This window comes from Leptidea sinapis, chromosome 32 (assembly GCF_905404315.1).
Source record: "Leptidea sinapis chromosome 32, ilLepSina1.1, whole genome shotgun sequence".
NCBI lineage: Eukaryota > Metazoa > Arthropoda > Insecta > Lepidoptera > Pieridae > Leptidea > Leptidea sinapis.
Window position 1 is genome coordinate 4,583,832 of NC_066296.1, and position 19,127 is coordinate 4,602,958.

Sequence of the window (19,127 nt, forward strand, 5' to 3'; positions counted from 1 at the left end):
TAAATATATATATATATATAATCTGAATCTCAGAAACGGCTCCAATGATATTAATGAAATTTAGTACTTATACCTACAGGTAGTTTTGGGGGCGAGAAATCGATCTAGCTCAGGTGGGACATTGGGTGATCAAATATTTGAATTTTGAATTTGGTCGGGAAAGGAGAGGACCCCGGTTCGAATCCAAATGTCCTATTAGTTTTTATTTTGTTCAAGTTTTGTACCTACCTTCTTAAAAATCCGAGCAAGGCTTGGTCGTCCAGATAGTATAATTTTAATTATCAATCCCCCGTACCATAATCTTCAAAAAAATTCTGGCGAAGAGCTGTTTCCCCACCATCTGGAAATAAGCTTTAATAACACCCAAAAGGATCAAGGACCAATCCCAAAAGGAGGAAATAAACATGATGTCAAGCAGTCAAAGTCAAATACCTAAACTTTATTCAATTAGGTCTTAACTATATAGGTATATTATATTTTGGAGGAAGGATTTTTAAGTGCGTAGAATACCTACTTAGCCGCCACGCGTGAGTCGGAAATTAGTAGGTACCATATCAGTTTTAATGGCTTATTTTTTCTACAATCTTGATTAAAGCAGTTTTCTTTTCTCTTGTTGGTGGTGGGGTGTTTTGTTTTGGTGAGTGTTCAATAAGAGGCTTGGAAATGATTACTAATGATACCTATCAAGACATCTCATATTATGTGATCACATCAATTTAAAAATGAAGATTTATATTAATTATACTATAAGAAATTCACGTTGTTGTCTAAAAGCGCTGAATCAATTAGTACCAGGAGAATATATTTGGCTCTATAGCAATACGATTTTGTTCAACTGACATACGCAATTCCTTAAAAAAACACACAGCATTAGCTTTTCAAAAGTTTGTAAGCAATCATATGACTACATTGCAAGAAAAGACTGTTTGATAAACTGCAAAAACTAAACTTATTAACGATTTTTCACGGATTATAAATAAAGCTTAGGCTTCAAAATATGCTTGTAATACTTAAAATGTGTCATATAAATATTTCAAACATAAAATCGCGTCCAGTACTCGCTGCATGCGGGGCATTCAGCGAGGTGGTATTGAACGCCGCGTCGTCGGCACACAGCGCTAACATGGCGCCGTCGGCAACTGGGATGTCGTTCGTGTATCTGCTGTTGCAGACGGGCGACAGGCAGCTTCCCTGGGGCACATTGACTCGGATGGGGCGCTCCGTGGACAGAGCGTCTTCAATCGCCAATTGAAAACGTCTTAAAAGGTGGCCACAGTCTTACCTACTCGGCGGGGAGTAGTAGACGTGGACAGCTTGACGAGGCCGGCGTGCCAGACGCGATCGAACGCCTTCTCCATATCGAGGAATACTGCTACTGACTGCTCTCGCTTGTTGTAGGCGATAGCGAGGTTGTGCAGTACCCTCGTCACTTGTAAAGTGGTGGAGTATTCGGCACGGAAACCGAACTGTTCGTTGCGTGGCTGAAGGTGAGGCGTGATAACTTCCTAATGTTTAAAGTTCCTCCTACTTCTCATCGGTCCGCAGTGTATTGACATTGTGTTGCCAGGGCCAATGGTCTACGTCGGTGGTAGCGTTTCGGAACCCGGGGATTCTTAGCACCCCCTGTTCCGCCGCTTACGTGGCTGCTACCGTGGCCACCACGAGCGGGGCCTTCGGGGACTGGGGGCCGGAGCTTGGCAGGCGGGTTGGCGATCGCAGTGGGTGTTGGTGGTTCTCGGAAGGATGCTGCGGCCCATCCTCCGTTCTTTGAATCCCTTAGTCGCCTCTTACGTCACACCCACGGGAGGAGATGGGGTGCGACACCACACGCACATCCAGGGGCGTGCATATCATATTGCCTATATGATATGCACGCCCCTGGATTAGGCAGTGCCTACCTTGTTATGAACCTAAACACTACTGTTAAAGTTAATTTACTACCTACAGTAGGCAGTCTACAGATTGCATATACGAAGCAAGCAACGTTTCATACAACTTATGTCGGACTAAAGCGAAACTACGACTAGTTAGAGCTACAGTGCCTACCTTGCTAGAAAACCAATGCACGCTCCTGCGCACATCTATGTTTTATATTACGCTAATAGTCGTACTATTGGAACTATATTACAGTTGGAAAGAGCGCTCGCACGAAAGAGGTCGCGGGTTCGAGTCCTGCATCGTTCATAAAATTTTGTTTACAAATTTTATTTGTGTATTTAATTTATAAATTTTTTTAATTCCAGAAGTGAGGGTTATCATCTTAAAACTTAACAAATTATTTAGCAGGCGCTATTTTCATGCTACTTAGCTATTTAGTTTACTTTAGGCTGTGGCTTTTAGGTCAGGGACCAATCTCACAAAGCGAAAGCTACCACACAACTTGCACGATGACAGAATTACATACCTACATACTTTATTTAGGTATCTAGGTGTAATGTTTACGTTAGTTTTTTTTTATCCAACACTATAGCTTCTCCATGTTTGAGAGGACTTTTACTTCTTTTTTATGGAAGAGGAAGACAGGCGAGCGTATGGATCACGTGATGTTAAGTGATCACCGCCGACCACATTCTTTCGCAACACTTGAGGAATCGCAAATTGCCGGCCTTTAAGAAAAGTACGCGCTTTTTTTGAAGGTGCCCATGTTGTATCGTCCTGATAACACAGCTTTGTAGTACGTGGAAGAAAGTTCCGTGAAAACCGCACTGTGGAGGAACGCCTCATATCCAGTGGCGTGTCATGCGAAGGTGGAATTCAGTCAAACAGGTCTTTGGAACACTCACCGTGAATCGTGAATAAAACTTCGATCAAATAAACAGGAAAATAGTATGTACCTATGACTGTAATATGGAGTGACCCCTTATCTACTTCGAGGATATATTTACTATCTATGTTTTTTCTATGTGCCTAAAGCGCACAGAGGACACACACATGATTTTAAGTTCTGAAGCGTAGTCTTTTAAGTGGGTAGGAAAAAAAAGGAAATTATAGTCAGTTTAACGTTAATCAGAGTTTATTTATAAGATTTACAAATTTTTAATAACAAGAACAATAGCATTTAAAGTTTCATAGTTTCAACTTGCTGTATATATTCACTATTATAATATTGAATGCACAGTAACTTTATATATTCTATTAGATGGTATGTCTATTTATACTTGCTAATGTGGTCCTGCATGGGTAATAGCCTGATTTTTGGAGCAGAAATGGAATGCCCAAATTCCAATTCCAAACTTCAAGCAACAAGAGAAAAATGACAAATATTTGGGTTGGTTTTGATCTCATGTGCATATATGGGTTAAGTACCAAACATTTGACATTATGAGATTTAAAAGTTAGCATCAATAAAGAGTACAAAGTATTGCGATTCATTATTAATAATTCTTTAATTTAACTTCAAAAATGTTAAATGTACGTAGTAATAATTTGACATGTTGATTGCCTGTTTAACTTCATGAGCTTAATTTTATTTCATAATTTATTGTTCAAGTAAATTCACATCATTCAGATTTTAGTATTTATTATATCACTCCCATTGTCACTCTGAAGGACTCTTTCGCAGAGGTTGTAAACTTGTTTTTTAAGTTTACAATACCTAAGCATGTTAAAAGCTCTTGTGTATAAATAAAATATTTTTAACTTTCCTATTTTAAAAAGTGCTCAATTATTCCAATTAAATAGCATTTTAATAATAATATATTCAAATCAGTACAAAAAGCGTTAGTCCACTACATCAACATTAGATCCAAAAAACTGGAGCTGATAATAACCACAGAGTAATAAAATGAGAGCTCTAACAAGTAATGTCTCAATTGCTAGCCACCAGTACATTGGATTTGGTGGACGGTGTTCCTCCTTCTTGTTCCACAGTTTCAGATGGCTGTGGAAATCCACGCTGTACTCGGATATCATACTTTTCAATGTAGTCATTTATTTCTTGACCTTTACGTGCTAACTGCTCATTTAGTGCCTAAAACATAGTAAACGTTGAGTTAATTCAGTTAAAATAATAAGTCTACATTAAATAATTTTATACTCATTTGTAATAATTATTGAACCTGCAATGCGCGAGGAAGCCTCTCCTTGTTGCCTTGCAGCTGTGGAAGCACATCAGCAACAGTTCGCTCCACTAGAACACCACCAATCATTCGGAAACATTTACGAGAAGGTTCCACAGTTTCTAATGTCTCTATCACAATTCTGTAATTGAAACAATATGTAATAATAATATGTTAACACCAGACACAACAATATGATAGACATGATATCTCTACTGACTTGTGTTCATTTAGATCCATTTCTAATTCAGTTATTTTATTCGCTAATTGTCTCTGCTCGGTTCGCAATGTCTGGAATCCTGCGAATATTTCTTCGCTTGATTTTAACGTTTTTCCTGCAGCTTTCGACATATCAAATAAATTCTAAGATACTAGATATCTAGTTACCTACACTACGTCTGTCAGGGTTTTATTGAATTAATTACTTTTAAAAATTATGAAGACATAAATTTTTTTTTCAATAAGTCTTATGCAATGTGAATAATTCTGATGTATTTATAATGTTGGAAGAGGCACAAACAGTAAGATAAAAAGTTTAGAAGTTAGATTTTAGGGTTATTTATTATTGGTTTCACCAAAGAGATTTTTTTTTGTTCTGTATTTCACCAAAGAGAAAGAATCAATGAAATAAAAAACTAAGAATAGCTACGAATCAAAGATAAGCTCTACCGGAAAAACGACAGGCTGCTACTTAGTAAAGTTAGTAAAAAATAGAAAGTCACTAATAAAGTTTAAGAAGGTATGATAAATATAAATATATCGATTCTATAGCCTAATTAATGGTGGTCACAGACATGGAATAAACAAAATAGTAAAAAAAAGTTATATATAACCAAAAAAGCTTATCTCGCACCCAAATTAATATACAATAGGAACTTATTGAATAATGTCAGTCTTTTAGCATAGCCTTCTCACAACTCTTCAATGTGAATATTACGGTGATTTATAAGAAAATTATAAACTATGATGTATACTTATGATTTCATTATCTTTGAGGTGCAATTATATAAAATTTATAAAAAATGTCAGAATGGGATCACTATGACCATTCAATACGGATATTTTTGGAGGTGGTTATATAATATATACAGTATGAATTTTACAGTTATGCAATTTATGTGGGTACCCTGTTTGCCCTGTGCTTCCCTGGGGCGTAAAAAGAATAGTGGAGTCCCAGGCCCAAGGGTGTGGTGGGAGGCGACTAAGGGCTTTTTTGATGTAGGAGATTCACGCTGCCGTCTTATAACCTCAGCACAATCGGGCCAGACTCACCCGGGTTCATTACCACACTCGCACAGCATCCTGGCGTGAAGTATCAAAACTGCAAAGTTCTTAAATCACACGTGCGAAATCCAAGTACGTCCTCAAAATTGGCGAGCAGCTTTCCAGTTCGAGTGGGACGGATGGCATTTCTCCAATCGTGCTTAGAACGTGTGCCCTGAGTTGACGCCGGTGCTAACGTGTTTATTTCGGCACTCATATACAAAAGGCGTAGTCCCTGACTCATGGACTCATGTTCGGATCCGACAAACTACTGGCCTCTTGCAATTACCTCCCTGCTCTCCAAAATCATGGAGAGCATAATTAACCAACCGTCAGCTCTTGGTATACTTAGAAGGTCACCAGTTGATCAACGACCGGCAGTACGGCTTTCGCCATGGTCGGTCGACTGGCGATCTTTTGGTATACCTAACACATAGATGGGCGGCGGCTATTGAAAGCAAGGGGGAAGGCCTGGTAGGTAGCCTGGATTTAGCGAAGGCCCTTGATCGTGTATGGCACAAGGCGCTCCTCTCAAAACTTCCATCATTTGGGCTTCCCGAGAGCTTGTGCAAGTGGACCTCCAGCTTCCTCATTGGGCGCAGCATACAGGTCGTTGTCGACGGATATTGCTCAAACCCGAAGCCCGTGAATGCTGGAGCGCCCCAAGGCTGTGTGCTATCTCCCACGCTGTTTCTTCTGCATATCAATAATATGTTGGAGACCTCCAACATGCATTGCTATGCGGACGACAGCACTGGTGATGCCGTATACATGGGCCATGCAGGTCTCTCCCGGGATATCGTCGACTAGTGCAGGGAGAAACTTGTGTCTTCTATCGAGTCCACTCTCGAGAAGGTCGCGGAATGGGGTAAATTGAACCTTGTCCAATTTTACCCCCAGAAGACTCAAGTTTGCGCGTTTACCACAAAAAAACCCCATTTGTCGTATCACCGCTCTTCGGCTTCGAAGAAACTGGGCTTCATAAATAGAAAACATAAATATGTAGAGATAGAGACATAAAGAGCACGGCAATAATTCTAGCGCTGTACAAAGCGCAGGTCCGGCCACATATGGAGTATTGCTGTAATCTCTAGTCTGGTGCACTCCAGTATTAGCTCAATCCATATGACCACGTGCAATGCAGAGCAGCTCGAATTGTCGGGGACCCACTGCTCGGCAGGATAACCTGGCGTTGCGTAGAGGCATCGCTTCATTTTGTCTTCTACCGCATTTATTATGGGGAGTGTTCCGAAGACTGTTTCACCTGATTCCTGCCGCTGGGTTCCACCTTCGTACGACACACCATAAGTTAGGATTTCATCCTCACCATCTGTATGTGTGGCGCTCCTCCACAGCGCGGTTTTCAAGGAGTTTTCTTCCACATACTTCAAAGCTGTGGAATGTTTCCGGGACGATACGACATGGGTAACTTCAAAAAAACGCGTACACCTTCCTTAAAGGCCGGCTACGCTCCTGTGATTCCCCTGGTGTTGCAAGGGAATGTGGGAGGCGGTGATCATTCAAAATCAGGTACGCTCGTTTGTCCTCCTTGTACATAAAAAATGGTTACATACTTACTTGTTAGCGCTTTTGCTGACAATATACAATGAAGGAACGAAACGGTGCATTAATTTTGTCTAAAAGTAGACTTTTGATTTGAGCAAATTTGAACGTGTTGTAGAATTGGGTCACTACTCACTAGGTCAATGATTCAATTAACTTAAATATTTGAATATCAAAAACTGACGTAGCCAGTTTGCCACGCAGTGTGATCCACGTGCTTTTTTGTACCGAAACCCAGTAAGCCCCCACACGAAGCTACTTCATACAGATCTATCAGCCTGCTAACAGTCATGGGCAAACTGTTTGAGAGGATATTGCTTAACAGGATGAAAGAACATCTAAGTACAGTATTACCGGCTAGTATTATTAGCTACCAATTTGGATTCCGGGGAAAACACGGTAGAATTGAACAGGTTCATCGTATAGTTGACACCATTAGCAGATGCCGTGAAAGCAAATTATATTGTTCTGCCTTGTCTTTTTGGATATCAGTCAAGCATTTGATAAGGTATGGCATGACGTCCTCCTGTTTAAGCTAAAGACGCATCTCCCTCATTGTCTATTCTCTATACTATCCTACTTAGAAAAAGATGCTACAAAGGGAATAGCAGCGATGATCTCTCAGAAATACATGAAATAAATTCAGGTGTCCCTCAAGGCAGTATTCTAGGCCCTATACTATACCTGATTTTTACAGCAGATATTCCAACAACCTGGCTACACCACGACTGCGACATACCCTGATGATACAGCGCTATTGTTGGCTCAAAGCAACCGAGAAACGGTATCATCACAGTTGCGAAATCACCTGACAGAAGTTGAGATGTGGTTGAAGCTTTGGAGAATAAAAGCCAATCAGAGTAGATCAATACATGTAACATTTACATTTAGGAGAGAAACTTGTCCACCGGTAACGCTAAATTGCAAAGTTATCCCTCAAGATAATAACGCAAAATACTTGGGCATGCACCCAGACAGGAAACTTACATGGCAAAAAATATTTGGAAAAAGCGCAAACAGCTAGATGGAAAACTGAGGTCACTGAATTGGTTATTGGGACGCCAATCACAACTAAATCCTAACAGCAAGATGCTATTGTACAAAACTACCATAAAAACAATCTGGACTTACGGAATACAACTGTGGGGAACGACCAATAACAGCAATATAAATATCCTGTAGAGATTCCAGACCAATGCTCTGAGAACAATGTTTGGCATCCCTCATTGTTTAAGTTCTCAGCCTTACAACAGTCGGTAGGAAATAGCTCATAACAGCCTGAAATACCAGGAGAAACTGACCGTCCATGTAAATAAACTAGTCGACGCCCTGAGTAGAGAAGGCGCTATTCAGCATACCCGGCTAAAAAGTAGTGACATTTCGAGCCTGCATAAAATTTTTTTTCACTTGACATCAAGAGAGTCGTGTGAAAACAATTTTCATACAAGTATGGCTCTTCAGGAAACATAAACTGAGCAATCAAACAAAGAAGTGGCCTATTATTGTAAAACAGATTGCCATGAAGCAGACACATCAAAAAATTATAACGAGAAGAGAAATAAAAGCTGATTTGCATTTTGCCGCTTGTGTGCTACGTTGTCACCTCTTCAGTGGTCAAGGTAAATTTCACTTTTAGAATTTACTTTAACTAATTTTACTGTTTAAGTGGACAAGTATTAATTGTATTTTATTTATTGCATGTATATTTTGATATACATACGGTATTTATTTATTAATTACATTTCATATGATTTTCCTTATTAGTAAGATTGAGGCAAAGCGATGTGTCTCAGTTGTGTGAACTAGTGACAATTATCATGTAAATATTACCTAGAAAATATTTCAATTACTTTTGGGACTGTAACTGCCTAAAAGTAAAATTGCAAAAAGATACAGGAATACAAAATATGTCCTAGGCAGTGAACGCATATAAAACATGGAAGCATTTCTGACGCCTTAAAATAGTGCACCTAAACTTATCCCGTAGTGGTTTGGCTTATAAACTGCCCAAGCACGCGGATCAGTTCCATCCACGCGTCCAAATGACCAATCTATGAGGTAATAGATTTTCACTAGGAAGTTTTCAATTTTACTATGGAGGGTAGAAGTTAGGAGAATCATCTCATATTGGAGAATTGTTGAAAAACTGTCCAGCTGTATGCTGTACATAAAATTCAAAAATCTTCCACAATTGCGCTAGTGTAGGCGTAGGGTATGGTATGAATGTTGCAATTGTAGATGAAATCGAAGTACTTATGACGAGTTAAAATTTTAATATCATTGTCGACTAAAGTGGATAATTATTAAAAATTTCAACAACTTACGCTATACAAAATAATGTAGTATATTTATTATTATGTAGTACCTAACTAGAGTGATTTTGTAGCTGTACCTACAACCAATAATATCAATTAATACAAATGTCTAATATCTAACTTGTAACGTAGCATTATAGATCGTAGAAATAGTAATCGTGCATAGTAACTGTAATAAGCGTATGCCGAAAGATTCGTTCTGAAAAGAACATTTTATTTTATATAACGTAATATTAGCTCTGATAAGAACCATTTCATAATGCTGTACATCAACTCATAGAATCATACAGATCACCAGTAATCTTCTCATCAATGTACGAGCATCGTCACGTTCTCTCGACGATCCCAGATATACTCACGTGATCAGTCATATGCTCCGCGTTACACAACCGCACAGCAAGGCCGAGCGTCCTCGAATGACGCGTCGGGACTCGGGCGTCGATCGCTATTCATGCAATTCTAATCAATGAGCAACAGAGTAGGTGCGGAATGCTCATTGACATCGTATGATCGAGCTTCGACGCGAGTTTACACAAACTGCGATAGCATTAGTTTTAGAGCGAGATAGGACACATAATATTATTCTCAATTCTTAGTGAATGAAACGTTTTACTATTGGTTAAAATGTAAGCTTTAGTATTGGTGTGTATTTTCTGAACTTGTAAATATTTTTTAAGTAACAATTGTGATTGGGTAACTAGTTTTAAGGTTTTCGTATATATATCATGTAACTTTCAAATAAATCATATCTTCCACATATTCCTCACAGTCAAGCAGTTGTTTTATTTAATCGCCAAACGCTCAGTCTCTAAAATTTTATATATGGCGTTTCTTTTAAGATTTACCCTGATGCTAATGTGGCGCTCCCCTTATTTTAATGCATTTTGGCGGTTCTACTTATACGTACGGTAATACTTTTTAATATTATACACAGATGGTTCTCCTTACCTCTCTCTACTCACCATATACTGAATTTGAGTTTTGACTTATGATCTATAGACAATAGCCTGCTGGTAGAAAAAAAAGAGTTTTGACAATGTCAAATTGACATTCAAATATTCAGTCGATTTTTACTAAAAGTTGAACTTTTTTCTAAATTCTATCTCAGTGTTATCGACCAAAACTTTGGTGTTACTGCTGCAAAGTTTTATAAATACAAAATTATCAGTTTGCCATTTCTCTAAGGGGATTATTTAAAATCATGGTTATTTCACGCACTATTGTTTCTCGCCTAACGCAACAAACAGGTATACTTTAAAATAAGTAAATTAAAAATCTGATCTTCACCAATATCATGTACATTTCTAACGTATAAACCAGTTAACAAATAATAGTTTATCAGTAACTTCGTACGTAATGTTCTATTTTATAACAATTCACCAAAAGAACCTAAATAAATGAAAATCAATAACGTTACATAACTAGGTAACCTATTAGTTGATAACAAAACTTATTTCAGGGAAACGTGTTCGAACTGTCTACAGCATTTTATTGTAGTTTAAGGAACTCATTTGAGATTTCTGATTTTTCATTAAATATGAGCAATTATTTAAAAATCACAACTTTCTCCACAATATCTCTACACATTTTTATTGTTGTCTGCAATAATTCAGATTCAATTAGAACCTTGACATAGAAGTTGATTCAGTACATTCAGTCAGATTGGATACACTAATTTTCTGGCTTATCATTTGATCATTACTAACTGTGGAAGACAACTATTGTTAAAAGCCTCACAGCCTAGCTATGTAAATGTTGGTTCAAAATTAAAATAAAATGAATTGGGAACTCCACTGAATATATCTTAACCGCTTAGGAGTGTTTTTTCTCATTCTGACTTAGGTCAATAGAAGAAGACAGAGTGAGAATTAGCAATGCTTTAAGTTAGCAGACTATTATGAATAAGGGGGTAATATTCCAAGAATAAAGCACCATTCCAGGTACTCAAGGTCTTAAATTTGTTTTCATGTAATTGAGACAAATATCAAATATATAAATAAAATATAAGTTGAGCACAAGCCTAGGAATGAATAAAGACAATTTCACTTTGTTCCGTACCTTGATTTACCCTAGAATAGGTATCTTGAGTCATTTCTACATATTACCACTAATGTGTGAATCATGGTGATTATTTCAAGGTATTGGAGAAAGTTTGAGGGAGTGACAGTGATATACCATCAGGCATCACCTTTATAAAATGTATCTTAAGAATTTGCTGATTTCTCTCTTTTTTTTTTTGATGAAATTAGGAAATGCAGACAGACATTATAATAAAATAAAGGTACCTAGATGTATTGGAACATACAGGTGCAAGCCGTCAGCCACAAAATGAAGAACTAGGTTTGAAAAAGGAAAAATGATGCCCACAAAATGGTGTTCCAATAAAAAGAAGCATGACTAAATTAATATTGTTTTATTAATTATATTAATGTGGTTAATACTTATCTAATACATATAAAATAATATATATCATATTATATATTAAATTGGTCTGTGTAATATATATATAGCAAACAATTAGTGTTAAATATGCTGAAATGTAGTTTTTTCATATGATAATCATGTCAAATGAAAAGGGAAAGGATTTTATATTTATTAATAGCCATTTTTTATGTAATAATTACATATTATATGTAATATAAATTGTATTTATTATATGTATAAAAAATGTTTGAACAAGTGTACATATTCAGACATAGTAAATCAGTATTATAATGATTATATTTTTTGTTGATGAATTATATTTGTTTACTAGTTCGCCGTTACCATGGAGGTCATGAGTTCAAAGCCCCATCTATGGATGAGCTACCTGTGCCTCGGGGATCTTGGCAAGCGCAATATGATGCCAAACAGAAGAAATACAACACTGTTCTAGCTTTCGGGATTGCTTTTACAGTCTTCTCCATCACTGTTGTAAGTATTTGGTTTCATTGTAGATGAAGAGTACCCCATAGTGCATGTGACTTTGTAATAAATTTATGTTAAAACATGGGATTTGTTCAGTTGGGCACTCAAATATAATGTACATTCTATATTAGTTCAGAACTATGGTACTATAACATGAGGTAAATTCCAGTAACTAGGAAAATCAATAAGTTAACTCATCATTTAAATAAAAAAAAAATTGAAAGTTATGATAGAAACTATTTATTTGACAGATGCCAAACTAAACATAGAAAAATATGAATAGTAATGAAAGTTTGCCCTTATGGCAAACCACAAAACAAACTAAAGGTAAATTCTATGGTTCTATCCAACCCTTTATCCCTTGTAAGCCCTGGTTCTTTCCTCAAAAAAACAAAATAAACAGTTCACTTCTGTCATCATACGATTTCCCTTGGGATTTGTCTGTTTCCCAGTATTTTTGGTCAAGATCTGGGTAACCGGTAAGGACCATTCTATATGTGAATGTGGCCTTGAGGAAGGTACTCTTGGAACATAAGGAAGGTACTCTTGAACATATTTTTTTCTATTGCCCTAAATCTAAATTCTACGGAAGATATCCCTCGCCTCATCAACATTCCTTTTCTTCTTACTTTATGCCATTCCCCTTTCATAAAGATTCTTTACAAATTTGTTTCCTGCAATAATATTAAATTTTAATTTCTATCCTCCATACTTTCTATGCTTCTATTAGGCACATATTCCCACTTACATTCACACATTTCTCCCTTAAATTTTGTAGTAATTAGTAGTTAATATTATGGGTGTTTGTTACTAACCATACTAACTCTTGTTGCCTATTCTTCAGTTCACAAAAAAAACCACAGCTATCATCAACCGATCATTTCCTTTTAATCAGCTCTTTATATACTTCAATCAGCTAAATTATACTCCCAGCTTGAAGCTAGAATCTCTCCAGCTTGACGTTGGCCAAATCGTCAACATTAAGTCAACGGAGCCATTAAATATAAAAAAAAAGTTTGTATATTTTCTAATTCTAATAATCTCTAATTTTATAATTATTCCTTGAGAATTCTTTTCGAAGTCATAATTTACTTAATAATAATTTTTTTTATGGGTAAGGAAGACAAACAAGCATGCGGGTCACCTGGTGATAAGTGATCACCGCCATCCACAGGAATCGGGTGAAACAGCTCTTCGGAACACTCCTCATGATACATGCGTTACAAGACACATAATGAAGTGATAAGCAAGGCCAAGTGATCCAGCCTTTCACAGATCGAGCTGATACTGGGGTGTGCCAGACCAGATATGACAGCAATACTCCATATGTGGCTGGACCTGCCCTTTGTAGAGCGCTATAATGTGGGCCGGCTTGAAGTAATTATGACGCCCAGTTTCTTCGAAGCCAATTGGCTTTTCCCTCCAGATGACCACGGAATTGACAATCGCTTGAAATTTCGAGACCAAGTATTCCGATGCTAGGCCAGGCTTTAAGTTTGTATATTTTTAAGTGTTGTTGAACCTGTAGTGGTGGTTTCCGGTGTGGAGACATCGACCTGCATCTAATTTATTATTGTCTGTAGAGACCAATAAATGTCATCAGCTAACTTAAATAACTTTGTGATTAATTATATTTAAACCGATCTTTTGCCCAAGTCATCTCCTTCCGCTTGATTCTTTGGCGTTGCGTAGAGATGTGGGTTCTCTCTGTATCTTCTACCATATTTATCACGGGGAGTGCCCAGAGGAGCTATTCGGGTTGATTCCAACGCAACGACATTACGTCAAAATGCAAAATACCACCCGCGTCACTTTGACGTCTGGCATTCCAAAACCAGTTTTCCAAATCCACTTTGTTGAATCAATTACCGGTTGCTGTTTTCTCGAACCGATACGACTTAGGGATCTCCAAGAAAAGAGCTTACTCCCGACTTAAAGGCCGGCAACGCATCTCTTGACGCTTCTTGTTGCGGATGTCTACGGGCGGTTGCCTCTCCACTCCCCATCCCGTGAGCCTCTTGTCCGTTTGCCCTCATATATAAAAAAATATTTGCCAAATGTGTTGTTGTAGCTTTGTTGCTTATCCTGACTTGAAGAAGGAGCACATAATTAAATATTATTAATTGTTGCAGGCGAAGGGATCAGGTCTTCTCTACTTCAACTACTCACCACCAAAGTCCATTGACTAAATATTTCATCAGAGTGTATTTATTATCCTTATTGTTAGATCAATTATAAACTACGACTAGTATTAAAACTTGCTTTGTGTTTTATTGAATATCAAAGGCAAAATCAAGCAAGAAATTTAAAGGGCACATCAAACCCTTTAAATTTCTTGAAACACTTGGGGGTGTCCAGGCTCTTTAATTATAAATGTTTATTACGTGTGTTATAGTTCGGTTTATGGCCCTAATAACGATGTAATAAGAATCACTTTACGAACAAGTGTGTTGAAAATAAAATTATTATTTTTTGAATTTGGAGCCTTTCTTACATATACTAAGAGATAAAAGTAAATTCTAGTCTATTTTGCTCATATTAATTTTTGAAAGCAAACAGTAAACTAACACGTTTTTGAAACAGTTGACCAGCCTAGCGAAACTATTAGAAAAATGCGATTCACTCGATTGTATGAAACGTACAGTCATTGATAGATTGACAGATGACGGCTATAATCTTGTAAAAAACGGAGATAGCCGAAATCCACTACGTTATATGCAACTGATCGCTTTCAAACTTAGCCAGATTATACTTGGCTAATTGCTAATTGCCATACTGTAATTACTATTATTTCAAACTTATGTCAAATCATTGCACGTTTCATACTAAACTACATTTTAATTTTTACTTACGCAGTCCCGCCTCTTATTACGTAGAATTGACATCCTCTTTGCTGTTGACTAGTCTACCTCAGAGCTCTACTTAAAAGTTAAAGCCAAGGAGTATAATAATATATAGGGAAAAGAGAGCCCTCTCTACGCATTATGAGCTGTCTATTTGAAAACTAGCGCCATCTGGAGATTGGCCCCGAAAATAACTATATATAAGCTCGAATTTATATAATTCATTTTTAATGTTGTGACGCAATTAAATAACTAACTCTACTTTTTAATGTATGTATTACAATTTTTGTTATAATAAATGTTGAAATTGCGCGTAGAGTTAGTTATTTAATTTTGTCACAGCATAGAACATAAAGGATAGATTTTGTAGTGTAAATATGCAAAATGGAACCCGAGAGCTACATAAATGCGCAAACGCTAGAAGTAGCCGCCATTTTATGACCAGTGGGCAGTGAGACAACTAAAGAAAAGTTGAAAGGTATCAAAACAAGTGACAGATGACAAAGCTTTCATTTTCGGGCCAACTAACAGATGGCACTACAATTTTTTGAAAACGTCACTTTAAGGCGTCTGTCCCACCCCTGGTTAAAGCCACTGGACTGGCGGCTGTCAAAGCGGCTTTTGTGCCTGTTTGATATTCGCCATTTTGGCGCTGTTGCCCATGTAGCGCGAGTCTGCGGTACTAAAACTAGTGATGACTAGGTTCTCAGCAATCAGCATTACTGTGTTTCGGTCTGAAGGGCGTCGTAGATTGTGAAATTACTGGGCAAATGAGATTTAACATCTTATGTATTGTAATGGGCATGTCTCGTACCTTATTTTCATAAGAAAAAGGTGAGAAAAAAAATGTCTCAAGATTACGGGCGCAATTGTAGTGCCTCTCAGAATTTTTGGGATTTTTCAAGAAACCTGAGCGGCATTGTATTGTAATAGGCAGCTGCTGGTCTCGTCCCGTATTTTCATTAAATAAAACTAAGTGGAAAGCCAAGGAAATAAAGAAAAAAACGATTAGATTAGTTTCGTATATTTTTCTAAACAAAATAAACCATGTAATAATAATAATTAAATAACAAGTATCATATCACACATAACGTCGCTTACCTTCGATCAAACAAGTACTAACTTCTGTGTTCCATATCCAATACAGAATTGAATGACTTATGAGTGAAATTAATCAACAACCCTTCCTGCTATGCAATACAAAATAAACTATCGCAATATTGTAAAAGTATTTAAAAAAAAGTCAACCTTATTTCTGTTTGAAAATAAGGTTTAGTTTCGATTAGAGCGAAATGAACATTGACGTCGCTGCATGTCTTATTTTCGCAGTTTTTAAAATCACACTAAATACTATGAACTACAAAATCTATGTACTACAAAGAGGATGTAAATACTACACAATAAGAGGCAGGACTGCCTAAGTAAAAATTGAAGTTTAGTTTGGTATGAAACGTGCAGTGATTTGACATAAGATTGAAATATTAATAATTACAGTATGGCGATTGGTGAAGAAGTATAATCCGGCTAAGTTTGAAAGCGAATAGTTGCATAAAACTTAGTGGATTTCGGCTATATGCGTTTTTTACAAGATTATAGCCGTCATCTATCAATCTATGAATGACTGCACGTGTCATACGATCGAGTGAATCGCTTTGTTCTTACAGAGTTTCGGTAGACTGCTGAACTGGACTGATGAATAAAATTACATTCACTCTCACTCACTGTGCTATATTTGAATTACTTCTTGGTGCTATCTGAACTGCCCTACAAAATTATTATTATATATATTAATTATTATATATTAACAATAGCGGCTTTACAAATAAAATTGGCATAAAGTTATACCTGTGAATAAATCAAGAATATGCAAAATGTTTACAACCCAATACATTTTGCTTACGATTGGTTTAATCGGTCGTATAACGTTACCCGAGTTTATTTGCAAGGCTGCTTGACATTCGAAAAACTTTGGAATTATCATTGTATTGACAGTGTTGTCAGCAACAACAGCCGTATAATCCGCTGCCTCCTTAATCAGGGGATTGCGGTGCTAGTCTAGGGCTTACGAGAGAAAATGAATTGGACCGTTTGGAGTTTGTCAATAATGTTGGGTTTAGCATGAGCGAAAACTGGAGCGACGTAAGTCATTACCGGTCGAATGCAAGCCTTGAAGAGTGTTCGCTTGTTTCTAAAAGACATTCTACTGTGTCTACCTAACATACTGTTTAGGCGGTACAGGTAGAAGCGGGCGGTACCGGTTACCTTCCGGACGTGAGGTCTGAGAGTCGAGGGTCACACCCAAGGCTGTGGACCTGAAAGGGATAGGGGAGCTTAATAGACGAATGGGTCGATCCTGGTAGAAGCGTCTGTGCTTAAGATCGAAACGGACTGCTGAGCTTTTATCCGGGTTGACTGAACTGAGCGTAGGAGCCTGGAGAGGACTGAAGATATCTGTGGGAATGGACGTAGAGGGCGGTATCGTCGGCGAACAGAGATAGTTGTACTCCATTACTAGGGATGGGAATATCGTTGGTATACGATATGTATAGAAGCGGTGAGAGCACTGAGGCCTGTGGAAACCCAGCCGTGAGCAGGCGTGGGGAGGAGAGGACACCTTCGTGTTTGAAACGAAAGAAGTATCCACTGTGCGGACTAATCCGATTAGGAGGCCTAGAGAGTGGAGTTTGTAAATTAGACCTTCGTTCCATACTTTGTCTGCGTTCGAGCGTTAAGCGTTTGGGACATTAAGCGAGAGAGGTCACCAATTGGTGATGCTCAGCCAGCGCATAGAGGCGCTCCTTGGCAGACCTAGCTGAACGGAGTTTCTTAGCCAGTATGGAGAATTCGTTGATGTTTAATTTCTCCACTGTGGCGTAAATCTCATCCATGTCACTCAGTTTATGCACTCTTGACTTTCATGATTCACTGATGCATTCGTACACGCTGTCTGTCAATGGGACGACGTATAGCTTACCAGCGATAGAAGTTTATATGGAAATTGCAATTCACGCGTCCCAATGAAAGGTGATACGAATGACTTATCGGGTATATAGCTTCAGATTATTTACAGCTAATTACTGACAGTAGAATTTAGTAATTTATCTCTATCTGTAGATAGTATATTGGGAACGGCCGTAAGGGAAATTGGAGGTTCTTCCTTCGCTTAGAAGGCTGCTTCTTAGCTTCTACGGAATACAGGGACGACGAGCACGGGGGCATCCGTGGTAATTCGCGGGATGTCCTACCTGCCCTCAGAGGACGCAAGCGGGAGGAGTCTTCGCATCACAAGTGCGTTTGCAGTCCTTTGTGGTGTGAGGCTCTAGGTTCTTGACGCACCTTGCCGAGGCGAAGCAGTTGGCCGCTGCGTGGCCGTACGGCTGGCAGCGGTGACATTGTCCGGGGAAACCCCGTTTATGTGGAGCTTCCACCCAGATGTTGGATAGCCCACATACGGAGAGGTTTCTTTAAAGATTTCCCTGGCTTCAGGGACATTGGTTAGGATGACCAACACTAGTGGGTATTTCTTTCCGGATGGGCTGTACAGCCTCGGCCTTGAATCTTTGTTTAGTCAGGTCCTCCGGTATGACCTCACTGGGGAGCTCATATTGGGGGCCACGAAGGGTAGCTTTCACCTTGCGCACTTCCGGGAGCGCATAGGTGTGATAGGGGACATTTATGTGAGTTAGGAGGCGAGTAAGGACTCGGAAGTCCGCCGTAGTCGGAACGACTACACATACGCGACAGATGAGCGCTACAAGTGGTCGATGTCAACGGGATGCACCTCAGTGCTCCCTGGCGATGTCTGAAAATGCGTCCAAGATGTCCTGCGTTGAGAGCGGCAGCACCAGACCCGCGCCGGGGTAGCACGCCGCAATGCGCGCCTGCGATCAGAACCACGTGTCAACACTTGTTACGACTCAATTCACGCTGCAGGATAACCTGTTTTTGAAGTTATACTTCTTTAGACGCGTTATGAAAAAATGATGAGAGTGAAATTTAAAGATGCGCGCGCATCAATGTAACACAAAAGTAACACGGTGAACTTGGTTCCTAAGACTTTCTGACGTTTGCGTCATTCGTTATTTTTTTTGGTTTCTTCGTCATTATTAGGACAGGCAAAGGGTTCAAGCCCATACAGCCGTATTCATTGTTTAATAATTAATTATCACAGCTATCTT

The 19,127-nt window shown here is 38.4% G+C and overlaps 2 protein-coding genes and 1 long non-coding RNA gene across 3 annotated transcripts in view; 1 reads left to right on the forward strand and 2 right to left on the reverse strand.

Moving 5' to 3' along the window:
• Positions 1 to 19,127, forward strand: part of LOC126974509 (uncharacterized) — a 289,593-nt gene that overhangs the window by 51,375 nt on the left and 219,091 nt on the right. The window lies entirely within an intron of this gene.
• On the reverse strand, positions 2,996 to 4,666 carry LOC126974501 (prefoldin subunit 2). The gene is made up of 3 exons (XM_050822017.1): positions 4,279 to 4,666; positions 4,059 to 4,200; positions 2,996 to 3,970 (listed from the first exon to the last, which is right to left on the reverse strand). Exons 1-3 carry the CDS (start codon positions 4,407 to 4,409, stop codon positions 3,809 to 3,811), a joined length of 435 nt encoding a protein of 144 aa, XP_050677974.1. The 5' UTR covers positions 4,410 to 4,666; the 3' UTR covers positions 2,996 to 3,808.
• Positions 15,958 to 19,127, reverse strand: part of LOC126974415 (exocyst complex component 1) — a 28,988-nt gene continuing 25,818 nt past the window's right edge. Inside the window, exon 12 of the mRNA XM_050821898.1 lies at positions 15,958 to 18,830. Coding sequence (XP_050677855.1) covers positions 18,732 to 18,830 — 99 coding nt within the window. The 3' untranslated portion in view covers positions 15,958 to 18,731. The remainder of the gene's footprint in view (positions 18,831 to 19,127) is intronic.

Excerpts from the sequence above, each read along its gene's own strand:
- LOC126974501 (XM_050822017.1), bottom strand. The coding sequence starts at position 4,409 with ATGTCGAAAGCTGCAGGAAAAACGTTAAAATCAAGCGAAGAAATATTC. Across the intron at positions 4,201-4,278 it reads ATGGATCTAAATGAACACAA|AATTGTGATAGAGACATTAG; the intron begins GTCAGTAGAGAT and ends TTTCAATTACAG. Across the intron at positions 3,971-4,058 it reads GGCTTCCTCGCGCATTGCAG|GCACTAAATGAGCAGTTAGC; the intron begins GTTCAATAATTA and ends ACTATGTTTTAG.